The following is a 22,275-nucleotide window of genomic DNA, read 5'->3' as shown; positions in this document are numbered from 1 at the left end:
GGCGTATGGGCTCAGGGAGTTTGTTCCAATCATGGGGTGAGGCGAGGCAGAAAGGGCGGAGCATGGAGTTGGCAGTGGTGGAGAAGGGTACTGAAAGGAGAGATTTCTCTTGAGAGCAGAGGTTACGGGTAGGAACGTAAGGGGAGATGAGGGTAGAGAGGTAAGGAGGGGCTGCAGATCGAGTGCATGTGTAGGTTAGTAGGAGAAGCTTGAACTGTATGCGGTATCTGATCGGAACCAGTGAAATGACTTGAGAAGAGGAATTGAGGAGAGGGGTGATATGAATATATCGGTCAAGTCGGAAGATAAGACGTGCAGCAGAGTTCTGAACGGACTGAAGGGGGGGATAGATGGCTAAGTGGGAGGCCAGTGAGGAGTAGGTTGCAGTAGTCAAGGCGAGAGGTAATGAGAGAGTGGATGAGAGTTTGGGTGGTGTGCTCAGAGAGGAAGGGGTGAATTTTGCTAATGTTATAGAGGAAGAAGCGACAGGTCTTGGCTATCTGCTGGATATGCGCAGAGAAGGAGAGGGAGGAGTCGAAGATGACACCGAGGTTGCGGGCAGATGAGACGGGGATGATGAGGGTGTTATCAACTGAGATAGAGAATGAAGGGAGAGGAGAAGTGGGCTTGGGTGGGAAGACAATAAGTTCGGTCTTTTCTTGTATTTAAACAAAGTTGATTAGCATTCTTATCCTTAGAACTATCATTGACCTAGCTTCCTCTGTCACCTCCTTTCACACACTCACATTGTGAGGAGGGGGCGCATTAATAACACAAGTCAGACAACTGTGCATTCAATACATTTCAGAAACTCCCCCTCCAAAAGCATCACCAAAAGAAGAACCCAAGAACATCTCATCAGTGGGTTTCTTAATGCTAACACCCCTAATACAGTGAGTCATTTTAAGAGCTACTTCCATGGGTAAAGCACAGCTCTATCTGCAGACATTGACTTTTATCAAATTGTCCACCTAAAGTACAGGAAAAGTATATGTATAGAATCTGTATGTACGTGCATACTTTTACCCACAGTGAGTAACCTAATGGTTAGTGCAGTGGGCTGATAATCTGAGGAACCGGGTTCCATTCCCACTGCGGCCTCTTGTGACCCTGGGCAAGTCATTTAACCCTCCATAGCCCCAGGAACAAAAACATTGTGAACCACCAGGGACCAAGAGAGAACCTGCATATATAATGTATGTAAACCACTTTGGTTGTACCACAGAAAGGCAGTGTATCAAACCCATAACCCCTTACCCTTTACTAGGGGTAAAGCTGGTTAGAGAGGTGCACACGCTTACGTACACACATTTGAGTTTTCAAACTGTATAAGCATATTTTTCCCTGAAGAACTATGCACCCAACAAGCAGGTGTAAATGTGTGTTCACAGTTTTCCTGGGATAAATTTCAAAGCAAAAGTATGTGAGTGCTTTTGCTTTGAAAATCCATAAGTCTCTACGCAGAGAAATTCACACATCTATTTTTGATAACATGGTCGGTCATAAAAGTTACACATGTGAATCGCTAACATTTAGTAAAGCTTCAAACTATAGATTATGTTGATAAGATGTTCAACTATATCCTATATAATAATTTGTCCATCTGCGTCCCTAGATGGCTGGCTGCCTAGGTTCGTAACCGTATGCAAATGAGCTTACGTCAGCGCGCCTCCAGTGTTTCCTTCCCTCTCAGTGTCCCGCCCTCGCGGAAAGACAAAATGACATCAGAGGAGAGCGGGACACTCAGAGGGAAGGCTGGAGGCGACGCAAGCCGAGCCTGCCGCCGCTGTGACCTCAAGTATGGAGGGGAGAATCACTGGACATGGATAAGATGGGAGGGGAGAATCGCTGGACAGGGAGGGGAGGGCAGGGGAGAGAGACGATAACACGCTTAGACGATACTCTTGCTAGCGCCCGTTTCATTTTTTTCACGAAACGGGCTTTTTTCCTTGTCTGTTAATAACTGCTAGGGTTTTTGTGGTCTCCTATTCTTGGGAAGGGGTGTACTGAGAGGGAAGGGAAGTATAATTTATAATCCGATAAGCATGGCTTATATTATGCTACCTAACAAGTCTCCTTATCTTTTGTTCATTTTGGAGTAATTTCACTGGATAGCACATACGACAAATCAAGTACACTGTGACCAACAAATGATCAAATCACCTTACACAGTCTGCTTGCTCCAGAACTTAATGCACACAGAAGCTGGTACAAGAAGAGGTGTCGGTTAAGAAATTGTTCCTGCACTGCAAAACAAGCAGTAAGAAACAAATAATTCTCCCTTCCAAACTCTTAATTTTGCAAAACAATTAATAAGAATGCCATGCTTTTGTTCTTTAAAATGTTTGCGCATTCCCACATGGTTACTCTCATATCCTATTTTACAATAAATATTAGGAACACTAACCAGTCATCAATATTAAATAACAGAAGAAATATTTGGAGGCAAGGAGTAAAATTTCTGTTAACTGATGCTGATGCCTAGTTTTTTTTTTTCTCCCCCCCCCCTAACTGCATATGTATTTATGATTCTTCCCTTGTTGATGTGTGGGATTATGGTTTTTATTTCATACTTTGTACTATCTTCTTGTAGCTTATTAGCCACATTGAACTCAAATTTGTGCGGGAAAATATAGGGTATAAATAGGGAAGAAAGGAAGCTATGTGTTACCTCGGTTCTCCTCTGTCCCCTTGTGCCATATGAGAGAAGGGTCCAGAAAAGGCATAAGTTGTCTGGTAAGCTTAGTAGGGCATACAATGTAACACTGAGGCAGACATTCTCAAAAGAAAAACACACTGCATCATACTCCTCTTTCCATTTTACCTGCAGCATTAGATGGAGATTTGTCACTTTCTGTGCAGACCAACCAGTGTTGTCATCTCCAACTTCAAACCATGGTTTCATACGCTGTATGTATGAGCCTTCCTTAAAGAAGTTTTGGTTAGAATTGTTGTTCTTCAAGAGGTACTGCAACAAGATCAGACAATCTTCTACCACAATACCTACAAAGACAGAAGTGCTGAAAATTAGTACCATCTTTACACATACAGTCAGCAATCAGTCGGGTCTTCCCCGGAATTTTTAGTAGCAAAATAGCCTTGATAGGGTTTCACTTTCAGAAACCAATCACTTTGAAGGGCAAGAAGCAATGTAAGCATACATTTTACAAAAATGTCTTCACATAGTTCTAGATATATTTGCATTCTAAGTGCAGAAAACGCGTGCTAAGCTAAAATATAAATCAACTCCTTTATGATTTACAGACATTTTTCTCTCAAGTTTTACTGAACATTAAAGAGAAACCAAACAGCAGACATACAAGATAATAAACAAAATGCATTATATAATATAACATTATAAACAATGAGTATAACTTAGAAACCAGAGAAAAAGAGAGAATGAATCCCATGGTGAAGGATCAAAATCTATCCTTTAGAGATCTGTGCCAGTGAAAGTCCAAGCACCACCCAAAAACTAAAGATAATCACGTTATAAAATCCACCATACAAGCTCAAAACTCACTTTAATGTACCTAATATCTGAGTTTTCTACCTCCAATTTAAGATTTCCTTAGTAGAAAACCATATAAACTAAGCTGTAGTACAGAGTTTACCACTTTTGAGCTCCTTGCCATGCACACCTTCAAGTAAGGCTTTCAGGGCTGTTGGATCTTACTGGTCCCAAATCTTGCAGCGTCCCAGAAATTGAAAGCTATTAATTTTGATCTCTCGTGATCTTTTAAGTGTTTTTCTCAAAACAGAGAAGCCTAATTAAGAACATAAGCGTAGCCATACTGGGACAGACCGAAGGTCAATCAAGCCCAGTACCCAGGTTCCAACAGTGGCCCAATCCACGTTGCAAGTACCTGGCAAGATCCCAAAACAGTAAAATACATTTTATGCTGCTTATCCTAGAAATAAGCAGTGGATTTTCCCTAAGTCCATCTTAAAATGGCTTATGGACTTTTTTTTTAGAAAGTTATCCAAACCTTTTTTAAACCCTAATAAGCTAACTGCTTGTACCACACTCTGCCAACAAATTCCAGAGTTTAATTACACGTTGAGTAAAGAAAATCAAGAGAAGGATTCTTCATTCTTAGTCTTCACAAAGTTCATAAGAGACTTAGTAAAGAGAAGAAATTATTCCAGCTTCATGATTGAGACACTTGAAGCAACAATGTCAAGTCAATTCCTAAAAGAGAAGCCAGCCAAGGTGTATGGCAGCACCAGGAAGCCTGTATCTGTCAATAAGACAGAGGTGATGCCCGGAGCATCCACAACATCTGACCGTCTTCCTACTACAGACAAAGCAGAGGATCCAAATCGACAGTACCATATACACAGAAAACCTTATCCTCTCAAACAATGTCTTGAGGTTAGAGAGAAATCCTTGACATAATGCAAAGAACTGTTAAAAAAAAAAAAAGTACAGAATTTGCTACAGATGTATGTATAGCTAAAGATTGCAAAGCCACTAGCCGAGCTAACCAATCTGTCCCCTCCTATCTAGTATATCTCTTTTGGATTTCTGAAACCCCAAGTGCATCACTCTGCACTTCTTGGCATTAAATTCTAACTTGTAGATCCCTTCTCAAGGTTTCTATTCCCTCCAGGGTATCCACTCTATTGGCTATCTTCATGTCATCCACAAAAAGGCAAACTTTTCCTTCCAATCCTTCAGTAATGTCTCTCACAAATATGTTAAACAGAATCGGCCCCAGCACCGACCCCTGAAGCACTCCACTACTCACATTCATTTCCTCCAAGCGGATTTCATTTACCACCACCCTCTGCCGCCTGTCGGTCAACCAGTTTCCTATCCAGTTCACCACTTTGGGTCTGATGTGCAGCCCTCTCAGCTTATTCAGGAGTCTTCTGTGAGGGACCGTACCAAAGGCTTTGTTGAAATCCAAGTAGACTACATCTAGCGCATGTCCTTCATCCAGTTCATTAGTCACCCAGTCAAAGTCAATAAGATTCATTTGGCAGGATTTTCCTTTGGTAAAGCCATATTGCTTTGGATCCTGTAACCCATGGCTTCTAGAAAGTCAACTATCCTTTCCTTCAGCAGCAACTGTATTATTTTTCCTACCATTGACAGGAGGTTTACCAGCCTGTAGTTTCCCACTTCTTTCCTGTCTCCACTTTGGTGAAGAGAGACCACGTCAGCTCGTCTCCAGTCCTGATCAACTTCTCCCGTCTCTAGAGATCTATTAAATAAATCCTTAAGAGGTCCTGCCAGGACTTCTCTGAGTTCCCTTAGTATCCCGGGATGTATCCCATCTGACCCCATAGCTTTGTTCACTTTCAGATTCTCAAGCTGTTCATAAACAATTTCTTCCGTGAATGACGCAATATCCACTACATTCACAGATACTCCCTTGGCAGCAGTCCACGGTCCTTCTCCAGGATTTTCTTCCATGAACACCAAAGTATTTTCTTAGCACGTTCGCTTTCTCCTCATCACTCTCCACATTGCCATTCTCAGCATCTTTCAGACTACCAATTCCATATTCCAATCTTTTCTCCATTCCCCAATATATCTGAAAAAGGTCTTGCCCTCTCTCAAACATCTTTAGCCATTTTTTCTTCCGCTTGCACTTTCACTATCCTTATTTCCCTCTTTGCTTCTTTGAGTTTAATCAGATAATCTTTTCCATGATCTTCTTGTTGCGTTCTTCTGTATTTCTTGAACGAAGCTTCATTTGCCCTTATTTTTTCAGCCACTTGTTTGGAGAACCATATAGGCTTCCCGTTTCTCTTGTTTTTGTTTACTTTCCTTGCATAAAGATCAATTAGTTCCCATATTTATAATAGCTTTCAGCTTGGAACACTGCACTTCCACTTCTCCAATGTCTACCCCTGCCATCAGCTCCTTCGTCAGGTATTCCCCTATTTTACCAAAATCAGTATGTCTCAAATCCAATACTTTAGTTTTGTATGTCTGCACTCCGCCTTTGCTCTTATATCAAACCGTATCATGTGATGATCAGTAATACATAGGTGAGCATCCACACAGACATTGGAAACACTTCCTCCATTTGTGAGCACTAGATCCAGCGATGACCCTTCCCTTGTGGATTCCATCACCATTTGTCTGAGTAAGGTACTTTAAAAGGCATTCATGTCTCTAACTTCTTTCTGATTCTGCCAAAGGGACGTTCCAATCCACATTAGGCAAGTTGAAATCTCCTAAAAACAGTACCTCCCCTTTCATACCAAGCTTTTGAATATCTTCTATCAGATCCTTGTCCAGCTTCTCCACTTGTGCCAGAGGTCTGTAGATAACACCCATGTGGATACAGGTTCCATCTTCTCTTTCCAGGACGATCTATATAGCTTCTTCCCTTCCCCAGGTTCCCCGCATTTCAGCCGCTCTGGTATTGTTTTTTCCACATGCTAAGTGAGTTTGGATGGTTTGCTATATTTAAATGACCTTTCCTTCTGCCATCATGTTTTTTTCTGGGGGTGACTTTCTAGATTCCCTTGTTTCCCTTTGTCACCCCCACCCTCTAGTTTAAATATTTATTTACTTATTTAGATTTTTCAGTAGTAGCTCAAGGTGAGTTACATTCAGGTACACTGGATATTTCTCTGTTGCAGGAGGGCTCACATTCTAAGTTTGTACCTGAGGCAATGGAGGGTTAAGTGATTTGCCCAAGATCACAAGGTGCAGCAGTGGGATTTGAACCGGCCACCTCTGGATTGCAAGACCGGTGCTCTAACCACTGGGCCACTCCTCCACTCCATATTGTCTGAATTTGTCCCCAAGGATCTTTTTTCCTGTCCAAGAAAGATGAAGCCCATCTGTTATTTTTCCATTTATTACCCCATCCTCCTATGTATCTAAAACCTTCTTCTTTACACCAAGATTCAAGCTACTTATTGAATTCCTCTGTTTTATGTAGTCTTTCCTCTCCCTTGACACATGTAGGAATTACTTCAGAAAAAGCTACAGTCCGAACTAAAGACTTCAGTCTCTCCCCAAGCTTCTGGAATGTTCTCCGTGCTCTAAACTTGCTATTGTCGGCCAGGTTATTTGTCTCCAGGCACATTACAATATGTAACATCGTAATATATAATATTGTAATGTAATAAGTAATATGAGCATTAGCAATACATTTGAGAGACTGAGATCATATTCCACATACTCTAGCTTAGGAGTGAGGTTCATTACTGTCATGGTATGAGCAAAACTAACCCATTTAGAAACACTGACCTCAAGAGAAATTAATGGAGAGTTACAAAATGAAACAAAAGGACTGAATGTCTGATCATACCTCCATCGCTATTTCCCTCATCTGTTATGATGTCAAGTAGCCTCTCAAAGGCATTCTCAAAAGCAACAATTTTCTGAATCGCTGCATTTCCTTTTGTCAACTGCTGCAGTAACAAGAGACCCTTCGAGGGAGAAAAAAAAGAATAGAGAAACAGAATATTTTAATAGAAAAGGAAACCTCAAGGAATCACCACAATTCTGTTTAATTTCCTGCTCTGATAACAGCAATCGTAACTTTTGCTGTTGTTTTCAGAAGCTTTCATTCAGTCCAGAGATTACAAACATGCTGAAAGGTGGGCCATGTCATGTTGTAAAGCTTAATATGTGGGGGTATGACACACATTACGGGGCCAATTTTATAAAGCTTCTGCTGCATGCTGAGCACTATTTAACAAAAATGGCTCTGATAAAACTGCACAGGAGGATACACATGTAAAATGCAGGCACACTAGAAGACTGTCTCCTTTTATTCAACATGTGTAGTTATTTCCAATGGTTTAGGCAAATTCACCATGTACTGTATACACATTTTATACTACAGGTGTGTGCAAAGAAGGTGTAAAATTGCTTGAAAGAGTAATTGCACTACTATGAGTCACTGTAGACACTTTTTTTTTTTGTAATAAAGGTACATAGGCACCTACTATGAAGTTACCTTTCATATGCTAAATGATTGCTCGTCGCTTAAGGGCTAATACTGGAACCACAGTGCTCAGCATATTTTACAGCGCTAGCCATTTTTTAATTTTTCTTTTCAATACCCAGATATTCATCCCTGAGCCTTAAACAGATACTGGCACAGCATATCCAGGTATCACCCATTATTATTATTTCCACTATAACTGTTGATAATTACTCATAATGGGTACAGCTATTTTGTCTCGCCTCCAGTTACTACATAGATGGTGTCGATGGAGTCAGACGTGGTATTCAGTGGCATTATGCGCATAATGCAACTGATTATTGCTACCTGGGCCCAATGAACACTGCTTATCCAGGTAGAAGTAGTGCTACCCAGTTAACTGTTTTGAACATTGACCCCTTAATGTTTTGCATAATCCAGATCTTTTTCCTGACTCACGCCTTCTGCATTTCTCTTCCAAATTAATAAAAAACAAAAGGTAAAACTGTGGTGATGTGAGCCTTTGTTCACAGCTACCCAGGGATGTTTTCCTTATTTTAATTTATTCTAAAAAATTTTATACCACTTAGAACTAGTTGGTGTACAAAAAAGTCACATCATACAGAATACAAATGCATATAGAAACAGGACAATCCACACTAAAATTCTATCTTCATAAAATTATAAAAACACAGACACAAACAGTTGTGCTTTCAATAACTTTGCGAATTGTGTTATAATACTATATTGCCGAAGCTGACCAGACAATGCATTCCACAATGAAATTCCAGTGGGAACAAAAGCTGAGGCTCCTGTGTCCACATAATGTAGCTGCATAAGTACATTAGTCAAGAGTCGCATAGCAGTTTCTGATCTCAGTGTACGCCTTGGATGGTAAATAGTCAAGACCTGATTCAAATAAGATAGAGCAGCAGCAAACAAAACCTGATCTGTAATTGTCAGTACCTTAAATTGAATTCTTTGCAAAACAGGTAGCCAATGTAGTTGCTTGAGCATAGGTATTAGATGGAAAAACTTTGCCACCCCCATTATTATTCCAGCAGCGGCATTCTGAACTACCTGAAACGCCTTGATACTCAAAGAGGACATACCAATATACAAGGCATACCCAATACACACTTTCTCCAGCTGCTCCTACTCAGGCTATTATAGCAATAGTCCTGAGGACAGGAAACAAAAATTCCTTCTACAACTCTGCATCCTGGACTCTAAATTCAGTCATCAGGTATTGTCCCTAATAATGATAACACCACCCCTCATGACTGGAGGACAGCTAGGAATCTTCACAGAGCCCCAACTGACCCAGGAAATCAAGAAACAATCTGGGAATTGAACTGGAGTTGCCATGGAGCCACTAGGTTGGTCTTGCATTCTGATTTTCTTTGAATGATTCATATAACTTTTTAAGAAATGTCTGAACAGATTTAGTATTTCAGCCTTCTATACACATTACAATCAATTCTTTTTATGCTATGGTGATATCTTCTGGTAATTTTGCAAATTTTCAAAAATTCAAAAACAAAAATTTTAGTAACGAAATTACCATCCATTATTTTTATTCAAGTCAAAAGAACCTGACAAGGACAGTTTAAAATAAAAAGAAATGAGGATTTTATACAGCTATAAAAACATCCAATACTTAATTTCAGAAAGCAATAAAAGAAACTGTCTTCTTGAACTTGAGTTGTGGGAGGGGGAATGGTATATTCCTTCAGGCCTCTTTTTAACAAGTATGGTATTTTTGTCATGTTTTGTATGGTATTTTAAAACAGTTAAAATTGGATTTCTAGGCTACAGGTATTGAATATTAAGTCAGTTATTTAAACATTATTTCCATCATTCACTAGTATGTCTGCTAGAACTACTGATGACTTTATGGTTAAACAATCTAGGAGTCTGGGTGATGTCTCAAAGAATCCATTGCAGAAAGACATTCCTATCATTTAGCGCCAAAGGCAACATGAAGATCAGAGGGACAGCTGTGTCAGAAATTGCACCCATGTCAAGGAGAGAGGCGAATGGAAATACAGCGAAGATGCTTACCTGTAGCAGGTAGTCTCAGAGGATAGTAGGTCTTATATTCTCACAAGTGGATGACGCCGATCCGCGTCGCCCGGTCCGACATTTAACAAAGCTAAATGAGAGCTTTGTGGAGTGCGAGACGCGCTCCACCATGCATGCATGGCTGCCTTACCACATGTCACGTGAACGCAGTCTCCTCAGTTTAATACAATAACACTAAATAAAGAAAAAATAACAAGAGAGACAATTCCAAGGAGAGGTGGGACTGTGAGAATACAAAGCCTGCTGTCCTTGGAGAACACCTACTACAGATAAGTATCTTCACTTTCTCTGAGGACAAGCAGGCTTCTATAGTCTCACAAGTGGGGAATCTCTAGCATCTAGGCTCACCAAAAACAACAAACATTGGTCAACAGGGCAATGCAACAGCAAGGACATAACACAGATTAACCTGAAACTTACAATGAGAATGAGAGTGCAGCATGGAACAGAAAATGGGCATAGGAAGGTGAAGTTGGATTCTAGACCTCGGATTCTGCAACACTGTCTGCCCGAACCAACTGTCGCGTTGGGTATCCCGCTCAAGGCAGTAGTGTGATGTGAATGTGTGCACTGAAGACCACGTCGCAGCCTTGCAAATTTCTTCAATGGAGGCTGACCTCAAGACATGCAGTCACAGGAGATGTGCAGTCCAGGACCTCGAGCATCTTGGCCCTGGGTTCATCCTTCACTTCCAACGGAAATGGAATGGCATCAGCCATTTCCTTTACAAAAGATGGAAATGAAAGGCTCTCCAGAGGAGACTTTCTCCTTTCCGGTGGAGGAGAGGGTTCAGAGGGAATCCCATAAGACTCGTCCAAGGAAAAGTACCTGGGATCCTCCTCTGAATCCCATGAGCGCTCCTCTTCGGTGTCAGACATATCTCCCAATGGGATTGTCGAGACTGAACCATATCCTCAAGAGCGACGTCGAGAAGTCTATTCTCCTCTTGAATCTGGTGAAGCTTCCTCCACCAACGTCAAGGGAGTGCTGGCTTGGATGGCAGTCGACACCGGGGTCAAAAGCGGCGGCGTCAGAGGCCACACCGCAGGCTGAGAGCCATGCGGGGCCGCAAAGGGAGGCAGGCAGGTGCAAGCACCCCTGATGCCAATGCACACTGTTGCATAAGGCCATCCCACTGTTGCATAAGGCCATCCATCAGCTCAGGAAGCAAGGCCCGGACGTGCTCATTCAGGGCAGACACCGGGAAAAGCTGGGGTGCCAGCTGAGGTGCAGGTTGCAGAACCGCTGGGGTCGACGTGGGAGCTGGATCTTGGCTGCTAGGAGACAGGCGCATTGGTACCACCTGTACAGAGAGGGAGCGGTCCTCCTGGCACCAACGCTTCTCGGGTGCCGAATCCTTCGAGTTGAGGGTGACCGATAACGATGCATCTTGACCATCGCTCAAAGCGTGTCATAAAGGATCTTCAGTGCCAAGGACATTGTCAAATCCTCGCCCTGTAGAAGGCTTTGAGGCAGGTGTACACCCACTTGATGCTTCGCTGCTCCCAGTGTCTACGGGTCTAGTAGCAGCCACACTTACCAACGCTCCCAATGCAGGTGCGATGCTCGACGCCGATGTCAAGGAACTAGACTTGGCTCCAAAAATCCTCTCTCATCGAGCTTCTCTGGAAAGCTAGGTCCTCTTCTTCATGCGAAGACAGAGAAAACAGTTAGAAGGCTATGGTCAGGACCAAGACACTACAGACATCAAATGGGTGTCCTTCCCAGAGATTGTCTGATTGCACCGGGTACAGTGCTTGAAGCCACTGGGAATCTTCATGGACATGAATGGAAAAACTTTGTCGGCTAAATTAAACAACGCGATGGTGCCTGAAAAAGGGGCAAGTCATGGAAAAAAGAAAGAGAAAGTCCCAGACGAAGTCAGGGCCTAAAACCAGCCTGATGACGGAAAAACAAACAAAACTTAAAACCGGGCAAAAAAATCTCTAATGAAATTAAAGGAAACGAAAATGGAGGTTCCAACAATTGAGATCATTCCTTGATAAGAAAAGTGACTAGACCTTAATTCAAATAAGAGTCCCGCAATGTATTAAAGGGAACCACTGTTTGATTTTTGTTATATATTATTTCTTATTATACCAACTTCCTTTGGTTATAACCATCTTGAATCCATTCTTCTAGAGGACTATAAATCCAATTTGGAAAAGACATTCTCTGTAGAATATTTCCTTAATTTTCATGTATCTAAAATGGATGTATCTGTTCAAATAATGTATCTTTGTATTAACCTTAAAATGATAAATAAAGAATTAAAAAAAAAAAAAAAAAACAAGTAACTGAGAAGATGGTAAGAAAAAGCACCTTCTCCTCATGCAAAAAAAAGAATTGAGGAGACCATGTTCGCATGATGGGTGGGAAGGCACTAGCGCATGCGTGGTGGAGTGCGACTCTCACCACGGGTGGGAAGGCACTCGCGCATGTGTGGTGGCGTGCGGGTCGCACTCCACAAAGCTCTCATTTAGCTTTGGTAAATGCCGGACCAGGCAACGCGGATCATCGTCACCCACTTGTGAGAATATAGAAGCCTGCTTGCCTCAGAGAAAAAACATTACATTCTAAACAATGTCAACTCAAAAAGTGACATAAAGCCAAAACAGAAAATAGCTGTGCTCAACAGAAAGTTATGGGTGCAAGGTAACAATCATTAGATGTCAGACCGCTGTAAGTTAACCTAATGATCACAATACTCATTATCCTCTTTCCAACACTGAATTTGTAGCCCATGCTCTACTTAAATTTGGCCTCAATCTATTGTATTGCTTTTTGTTGTTGTTGTTGTTGTTGTTGTTAACAACAACATTTAATAAAAGTTGTTGATTCAAGAAGTTAAACTTACACAAAAACTGCAAAGAACCACTAACATTTTATATTGGCTCTTACAGCAAACGCAAACAGTAAGAATCAGTCTTCCTAGAGAAAAAGCAGCTGTACTGTATATCATTGGACAAGTTGTGGATATCAAGAGACAAACCCATAGGCAGCAAAAAACATTCTTTAAAACAAATGATTTGCTGGTTCAGCTTCAAACTTCAACCGCCAGAACAAAAAAAATCGGCCTGCTTGCTCTGGAGTGACTGTAAACTTACATCATTTCGAATGACCTCTCTAGAATCTGCTAACAAATCCATCAGTCTTGAGACACCTTTAAAAAAAACAAAAAACAAAGAGTTACTCTCAGAATAAGATAGCCACAGAACATACTGTCTCAGTAATAGATGATTGGGCGTGCTTATGAGCTACAATCAGGAAGCTCAGTCTCTGAAAGTGGAAGAAAACTGGCACATAAAAGAGTAGAACATTCAACCCAAAAAGTCACTGTGCTCATCAGTGACTATGATGGATGTTTTGGAAAGTACATCCAATTCAGAATATGAATATCCATTTCTCATGTACTTTAGAGCAGGATCTGCCCGCATATAGCCTGTTCTAAAATACTTGAGAAATTGATGTTCAAGGGCTGGTGATATCCCGCATAAACATCCGTTTTACAAACTGAAAGGTCCAAACTATGAAGGGTAAAAAACAAGGGATGCGGATGTCTGTGGCAGCAGAGATCCATTTTATAAAAGGGGAATAGCCTAGTGATTAAAACAGCCGGGAGAGAACCAGAGGTTACCAGTTCAAATCCCGTTGTGGCCATTTATAATTTTCTTTTCCATATTTTTTTTTTAATTTTAAGCCTCCCCCCCCCCTCCCCAGGACAGAAAAATACCTAATGTGACTTCCCTTACTCACTCCAGTGGAGAACTGCTCAATCAGAGCACCTTTTTGGAACCCAGACATACAAAGTTCCAGGTCTAAATACACAGGTCCATCTTTTTTGGACATGGGCAACTTTCCCCCTTCTGCAATCAGAGTTGGACATCAACATTTTGGCCACTCTCTAATCCTGGCCAAAACATGCCCAGACCACACACCCTCACCTGGACATACTGCCATTTTAGACATCCTCATCCTGGTTTTATAATTTGGCATTTGGATGTCCAAGCAATATGAATGTCTAAATGCCAGTTTTCATACATCTAAAACATGAATAGAGCTTCTAAAACAACCGCCTATATGCCCACTCTTCTTCACTAAACCACTGAAAGTGAATCAATTTTTGAACAGTGATAAAAAAAAAAGGATGACTAAATTCCATGGAATACCAGTAATAGCTGTGATTAATACAGTTATGTCAGCAAATGTGTTTCTTTTCCTGCCATTTTTAAGCATATCAATATCTAAAAACAAGGTCATCCTTGGAAGACAGCATGGGAGCTTATCACTACTATTTGACCTCTAATAGCAAACCAGGAGACCACCTGGCCATCCCACAAGAAAAAAAAAAAAAAAGACGCTACCTTACCACACAGCCACCAAGCTGAGGGGAAAAAACGGTAACTAACCTGCCATTCAAAATAAAGCAAATAATTTACAATTGGCTTCTTTACTTTCAGAGCCATGATTTGGCAGCTGTTAAAAGCCACAAAAAAATCAAGTGGACAGCCCCTGGAATCATTTTCTAAAACACCCTGCCTTGAAACATTCCATTTGCTGACCATGGCCTCAGAAAGCGCTACTGATTTTCCACATCAGGTTGGACGGTCAGGTGCTTGCACTTACCCATGGGACTGACTAGAATAATCTGCTGCACCGCAGGTCCTTGCTGTTTTAGCAGTGTTGTGACGAGCTTTACTCCAGGCCAGCGAACTTGGAAATCAAATTCCTGTGAATATTATAATTTAAAGCCTTACACAACAATCTCTGTATGCTGCTCTTGAACATGCTTCTTTAGTAACACATTTCTTGGGGGAGGGGGGCATGAAACTCTAGATTAACAGTACCTAATAGGGTCACAGCTAACACCCATTTATATATTTTCTTTTTTACATTGTCTAATGCATTATCTCTCCCATTTCAACAAACAGTAATACATCCAACACGCTACAGAAATGATAAGTAGATTGATAGATATATCTTTTTAGTGTTAATGGAAGACAAACCCTGGAAAATGTTGTACACGTTTGTTTTTCCGGATGCTTAATACATATATTAATGACTATCAAAAGCCAGTACTTTCACTTTGGATCAGAAGAGGACCTGCAGGCAGAACTACTTTAGCAACCGGACTTCCTGTAACTCAGCACTATAAATGCAATTACAAAGCTCTCAGCCTGGCTATTAAACTGTATTGCCCTGTTTGAGTAATCACAATATGAACTTACTCTGTTCTCTTCATAAACCTAATTTTTTCAAGAAGCTTGCTAACACACATAATCATCCTGTCTCTTGCTAAATAAGGTCACTGAAGACAATTACCTAACCCCCTCTATTTTACCAAATGCAGTATCTCCAAAGAAGTAAGTCTTATCAGCTTCAATGAGTTCACAAATAAGATAAGCTTCCTAGTAATTCAGCCATAGCTGTGAGTAAAGACTTTAGGGCATTAAAACCTACCAAAATTATATATGGATATACAAATTTAATTTTTTTCTTATGTTATAGCTAAAGGAACAGCAGCCAAGAAACAAGCAAATAAGCATTCTGATCATATCACCTCAGTGACAAAACCACAAATATGAATACAATGTACATTATGCTCCTCGACACATGCGTGCTGGGAAGGAGTAAAGACAGCCACTGGGAGAAGGACCCATTCTAGCACAAGAGCAGCTATCTAAAGTTCAGGCTCAGAGGAGACTTCCTCTCTCTCTCTCTCCCTCTCTCTCACTCAGCAACTAGACTTGTATCACTCAAGGAGGTTTAACTGAGAACAGGAGACAGCATAACGTCAAAAAGTTGAAGCCACTTAGGTTAGTCTATGTTTCCCTTTCCCCACGCAGCCGTTGCTCTACGTACACTCAAAACAAACCTATGAGCTGCTGCATCCACGTTGTCATTCTTTTTAGTTGGTAGCATTTTTATTTAATCTCACTTATATTTTCAAACATGGCAGCTTGTGCAGAGGAAGTATAACAATGGAATAACTTTTCATAGGTACAGTTGTAATTTGCTATAAATCGTAATCAGTGTGTCATTTGGAGGGGCTGGTTTAGGGACACCCTAGCATGTCTTATATTCATGCAGAGATTTTTATTCTCCTGGTAAGGGCCACTAAAACACATCATGTTATGAGAATCAGATGCACAACATTCAGAGTTCCTATTTATTTAGGGCCCTGTTTACTAAGCTGCACAAAAGGCACATTAGCGTTTTTAGCATGTGCTGTGTAGGCGCCCACAATATTCCTATGGACGCCTACACAGCGCGTGCTAATTTTGTGCGAACACCAGAAACGCTAGCGTACCTTAGTAAACAGAGTCCTTAGTTACTTATTTATGGCAGTTATATCCCACATTAAACATGAATTAGGTTGACACCTGGGAGCATTTAAAATCTATTTTTTTCCTGTGCCTACATCAAAAGAGAAAGATGGTTTGTGCGAACTTGCTTCCTTTGTCTTGTGGAATACAGTGGTATATTATAAAAATGCACTTAATATTATTTATTACTACTACTTAAAAGAGAGATATTCAATGAGGGCAGAGCTACCTTCATGCAGAAGTCCAGAGTCAGTCTAAATGTACCCACATTTTCCAGTTCTGCAATACATATTTATTTCTTCTTCAAGTCTTTTTTCAACAGCATTTTCTCAGTTATTACCAAAATGCACCATAGACTTAGCAGGTCTAAAAGAGAAATCTGGCACATCCCACTGTGCCTCAATGACAAACCCTGATTTCCTGATGCATAGGAAATGCCCTTCAATAGGAGATCCACCTTCCACCACACTGGTGGTTGTTTTTTGTCTTAGGAGTTGGTCCCTGACATTTATAAACTTAGGCCCCAAGTCTGTCAGTCATTTTTTAACTGGGGACAGGCATCAGCCATCACTCTCTCTCCTACCAGTATAATCTAACATTAGCAATTTACCATCTCCACAAAACTAGAAATGCTGAAAAGTACACACTTAGAATATGACAAAATGGTGCATTTTCCCTTTCAGCAAACAAAACAGTGCAGATGACCAAAGGAGGTAAGTGTGGTGCATTAACATTCTATAATGTGCACAGTCAAAACATGAAAACACGATCCATGTCCACTCTGATAGACATATGATTTTAATGAAGAAAATTTACATTAAAGAACGTTAACGTGCCATACTTGTCTCCTTTGGTCATCTCTGCTGCTTTGTTTGCTTGAATGTGATATGTGGAGTATTGTACTTCTGTTTTGTTGGGCATTTCTCTTTCCTCCATCTGCAAACTCATGCATGTTTTTTTCGGGAATTGGGAATGCAAAGACATGGTAATGTGTCTCTTGCTAGAGTGACAGGAGCTGTATAAGGCATGTGCGTGTGTGTCTGTGTGAGTTTGTCTTTGTGCCTAGATAAACGGAGAGACTGACAGAAGGAGCCTCGCCTATAGATGCTATCATTTGAGCTAAATGTGCCTAATTAATTTTTATCTTACCAAAAAAAAAAAAGGTTAGCTGACCTAGGCCACCCACTCCTCCTACAATATTCTCCGAGACATTGATAACCTACCAAATTTATATTACCAAACTAAATACTACTTACCTCTAAATACGATAACAGCAGTGTGATATTTTCTTGTTGCTTTATGAAAATTTCTGTAAACTGGCTTCCCAGATCATCAGTCTGTGATTGTGAATTTTCTTCTGTGTAAATTAAGAACAAAATATTAAGAAATAAAATAATAGGTTTCTCTCCTCCCTGCCCCAAATAACAAAAAAAAAGTATGAACAAACAGGAGAATAAAACACACAATCCACCCCACAAATATCACCATAAAAGTATAAAAAGAGAATACCCATGCAGGGTTATTTTACCAGCATTAGTGCAATGCCTTGCGCTTGAGTTTTAAAATATTCAAAGTACATAGGTACTCAAGACCCCAAACCCAATGATGCACACAAGCAAAGGAGCTTAGCAGCACGGAAAGAAAGGCTCTTCAGCCAACACGGAATGTAGGGTTAAAACAAATTGGCTAACTGAATGAATAAAGTGCTTCTCATCAACAGGCATCTACATACTGTATTTATGAACCAGAGGAAAAGAGAAATGGAAATGGATCTAGTAAGAGCAATGAAACACACTCTGCTTGGCTAGACAAAGCAAAGCAACAGGTATTCCTAGCCATAAAGACAGTAGGACACACTGTATTTAGCTTTTTCCATTAGCAGCACGACAGCACTCACTTGAATTAGTCTTTCAAAACTAAATAACATAAAACAAACTTCACAGAAACTCCAAAACTGAAATATTTTATTGATTCAAGCTGTTGTAGCAATGAAACCTCTTTTGTGATGCTTTTATATATATATACTAGTAAAAAAGGCCCGTTTCTGACACAAATGAAACGGGCGCTAGCAAGGTTTTCCTCGGATTGTGTATGTTTGAGAGAGTGTATGTGAGAGTGGTTGTGTGTGAGAGAGAGTGAATATGCGAGTGTGTCTGTGAGAGAGACAGTGTGTGCGTGAGAATGAGAGTGTGTGCAAGTGCGTATGTGAGACACAGTGTGAGAAAGAGTGTGTTTCACACAGATACAGTGTGTGCGAGAGAGTGTGTGTGAGACACAGACTCTGTGAGACTGAGTGTATGAGACCAAGAGAGTGTGTGTGAGTGACTGTGTGACACATAGAGAGTGAATGTGATACAGTGTGAGACAGAGTGTGTGAGAGAGAGAAATACATTGACTGTGAGAGAGAGTGTGTGTGTGACAGAGATAACTCTTCCCCCCTCTCTGGTGTCAGGCCCCCGCTCCCTCCCTCCCTCTCTCGTTTCAGGCCCCCCCCCCCCCTCTCTCTCTCTGGTGTCTGAGTGTTACTGTGCAGGACACTGAGCTCTGGCTGTGCTTCAATGAACTGACCAATCCTATGTAATAGAATGCACCTCCAACATTCTGAAGCCGAGAAACCTTGTGTGGTTGGTCACCTGCTTGTGACGAACCCGGAAGTACGTGATGTCAATTCAGGAGATGTGGGTTTCACCACCATGCATTTAGAACGTTGGGAGTTGTGGAGGCTTCATAGAATGTTGGAGGTGCGTTTTATATAGATATATATATATATATATATATATATATATCCACACACATAGTGCAATCCGCTTAAGTGCAAGGGTCTGGGACCAAAGAAATACATGCAGTTAACCGGAGCGTGCACTTAACCGTTGCGACCCAAAGAAGCTTGACATCTGATAAACATATGTACAGTATACAGTCTCCGTTAACTGACGTTACACAGTCTCAGTTAACTGACGTTAGGCTCACTTGAAGTAATCAGTCATAGTCCTCTGTACACTCTTGTGTCTGTGAGTTCCATAGACTACGTCTGCCAGACGGTAAAAACTATCATAGCACTGACATCCAGTGGCCTCCAGATAGGCCCACGCGGTGTTGAGACACTCCAGCGCTCTTGCAAAAGTGGCAGGAGGTTGTTGAATTTCGTCAGCATGTGCCTCACTGCTCATTTCATCATCTGTTTCATTATCAGCCATTGCCTGCATATAGGCGCATATCTGGACATCAGTGCTGTCGTCAGCTGTTTGTAGATCGTAATCAACAGCTACGTAGCGATGAAACTCCTCTTCAGTAACACCGGCTGGGATGTCAATAGCCTGTTCATCTGACGCGTTTGCAACAACTGCATCTGTTTCGTCCCTCTCCACATCCCTAACAAAGCTTGCCCGCTTGTAGCAGTTCACAACGGTTGCCTGTGTAACATGATTCCAGGCTTCTTTCTGCATATGTAGGGAATCCAACAGTGATAGATTACGAGTCAGTTCAACAACACGTTTATCCTTGCCAATCTGGTCATCCATAACGCTCATCAAACGACGTAGCACAAGAGCCCGATAATGTTGTTTGAAATTGGCTATTATGCCCTGATCCATAGGTTGGATCAGAGAGGTAGTGTTTGGTGGCAGGAAGACCACCTTGACGTTAGACAGTCTGACATCATCACTGTGTGCAGCACAATTATCACAAAGCAACAAAATCTGACACTTTTGTGCCTGCACTCTAGTGTTTAACTTCTTTAGCCACTGCTTCCAAATTTCCCCAGTCATCCATGAATTTGCGTTAGCCTCATATGACACAGGAAGTCGCTTAACATTCTTGAAGCAACGGGGCTGTTTGCTCTTTCCAATGACGAGTGGTTCCAACTTCTCACTCCCATCCATATTGCAGTAAAGGAGGATCGTCAGTCAGTTTCGACGTTTTACTTCCTGTAGTTTTGGCTTGTTTGAATGCAAGTGTTCCATCAGGAATCGCTCGCCAGTACAGACTATTTTCGTCAGCATGGAAAATGTCACGAGGTGCAAACTCGTTCAAGATGGTAAGAAGAACTGAAACAACCCAATTTTCAGCACCAAAGTCATCAGCGTCTTGTTTATCACCATGCTGTTTCCTTTCCAACTATCCAACAGTGGCATTGAATTCAGCTAGTCCAAGACTTTCAGCTAGCTGATTAGCTTTCTCCATAAGCAGTGGACCACTGACAGGAAACTGTCTGCTCCTGACTTGAGAAAACCACCAAAGAGCATCTTCTACATCCTCAGCTTTTCCCGCCCGTTTACGTTTACGAGAATGGTATGGGATTTGCGTTACAAGACGTATGAGGAAAGACTTGTTGACCTGAACATGTATACCCTGGAGGAAAGGAGAAACAGGGGTGATATGATACAGACGTTCAAATATTTGAAAGGTATGAATCCGCAAACGAACCTTTTCCGGAGATGGGAAGGCGGTAGAACGAGAGGACATGAAATGAGATTGAAGGGGGGCAGACTCAAGAAAAATGTCAGGAAGTATTTTTTCACGGAGAGAGTGGTGGATGCTTGGAATGCCCTCCCGTGGGAGGTGGTGGAGAGGAAAACGGTAACGGAATTCAAACATGCGTGGGATAAACATAAAGGAATCCTGCTCAGAAGGAAGGGATCCCCAGAAGCTTAGCCGGTGGTGAGAGGCAGGGCTGGTGGTTAGGAGGCGGGGATAGTGCTGGGCAGACTTATACGGTCTGTGCCAGAGCCGGTGGTGGGAGGCACGGCTGGTGGTTGGGAGGCGGCGATAGTGCTGGGCAGGCTTATATGGTCTGTGCCAGAGCTGGTGGTGGGAGGCGGGGCTGGTGGTTGGGAGGCGGGGATAGTGCTGGGCAGACTTATACGGTCTGTGCCCTGAAAAAGACAGGTACAAATCATGGTAAGGTATACACAAAAAATGGCACATGTGAGTTTATCTTGTTGGGCAGACTGGGTGGACCGTGCAGGTCTTTTTCTGCCGCCATCTACTATGTTACTATGTTACTGTGTGAATTTGTATTGTTTTGCTAGTCTTCCAGAAGCTGATCTTTCTGCTTCAAGATACGTAAAATTTGACTGGGATTGACACCATATTCTTATTAAGGATTTGTTATCTGAGTCCGTTATTTTAGTTTTTTTGTAAAGGATTCAAGAACTAATCAATTAAAGTAGAAGCCAAGACTTCTGATTTGTATAAGTCTGATTAATATTTGTGACACATATTTGTTATAGTTTTAGGGCAAGTAGCTGGTACGTAACTGAAAAAGGGAGACTTAAGATCACCGGGGGGGGGGGGGGGGGGGGGTAGGAATGACCTCTAGATACAGGGTGATAAAAATAGAGGTTAAAAAAAAAAAAGAGAGAGAGAAAAATGAAACAAAGTTTGATTGCTTTTATTAACAAATAGGCTGCATGTAACAATTTTAAATAATTAAATAAGGATCAATTACAGAGTTAGGGAGGAAGAGAATAAGGCAGGACAGTGAACAAGCAGAACACGGAAATAAGATAATGGAAAAGAACTTGGAGAAAACCAACTAAAGAAAGTGGCAGACAGAGAGGCCAGAACCAATCCAGTTGGAAAAGCAAAACAGACAACAAAAGAGATAGATAGATAGATAGATAGATAGATAGATAGATAGATAGATAGATAGATAGATAGATAGATAGATAGATAGATAGATAGATAGATAGATAGATGCATTTTGTTCTGTAGAGAAAAAGGAATGTTTTTTTTTTCTTCATTATTCTGCTGTTCACAATTTGGTTTCTTAGATTTTCCATTTCATTTTTGTCTACATATGTGTTATTAACCTGTAGTGTGTGGTTTTGTTTTTTTCTACTTTGCTAGGTGATGATCTATGTTTTCCTTGTGTATCCTAAGTGAGGGATTCTTTTAACATGTAGATATATGTGTAGAATCTGTAGAAGTCTGGTTTGTTCTTGTTTCCTAGCTGGAGGTGT

General features: G+C 41.3%; 1 protein-coding gene across 4 annotated transcripts in view; it reads right to left on the bottom strand.

Annotated features, from left to right (window-relative positions):
- The window catches only part of USO1 (USO1 vesicle transport factor), a 193,036-nt gene that overhangs the window by 111,344 nt on the left and 59,417 nt on the right, over positions 1 to 22,275 (bottom strand). For all 4 annotated transcript variants that reach the window (XM_030190659.1, XM_030190661.1, XM_030190660.1 and 1 more), the window contains 5 exons: positions 17,569 to 17,669; positions 14,613 to 14,715; positions 13,094 to 13,149; positions 7,281 to 7,401; positions 2,825 to 3,003 (listed from right to left, as the gene is read on the bottom strand). In XM_030190659.1, the coding sequence (XP_030046519.1) occupies positions 2,825 to 3,003; positions 7,281 to 7,401; positions 13,094 to 13,149; positions 14,613 to 14,715; positions 17,569 to 17,669 (560 nt within the window). The remainder of the gene's footprint in view (positions 1 to 2,824; positions 3,004 to 7,280; positions 7,402 to 13,093; positions 13,150 to 14,612; positions 14,716 to 17,568; positions 17,670 to 22,275) is intronic.

Source organism: Microcaecilia unicolor, chromosome 2 (assembly GCF_901765095.1).
Source record: "Microcaecilia unicolor chromosome 2, aMicUni1.1, whole genome shotgun sequence".
NCBI lineage: Eukaryota > Metazoa > Chordata > Amphibia > Gymnophiona > Siphonopidae > Microcaecilia > Microcaecilia unicolor.
This window is presented reverse-complemented; position numbering and strand designations above follow the sequence as displayed.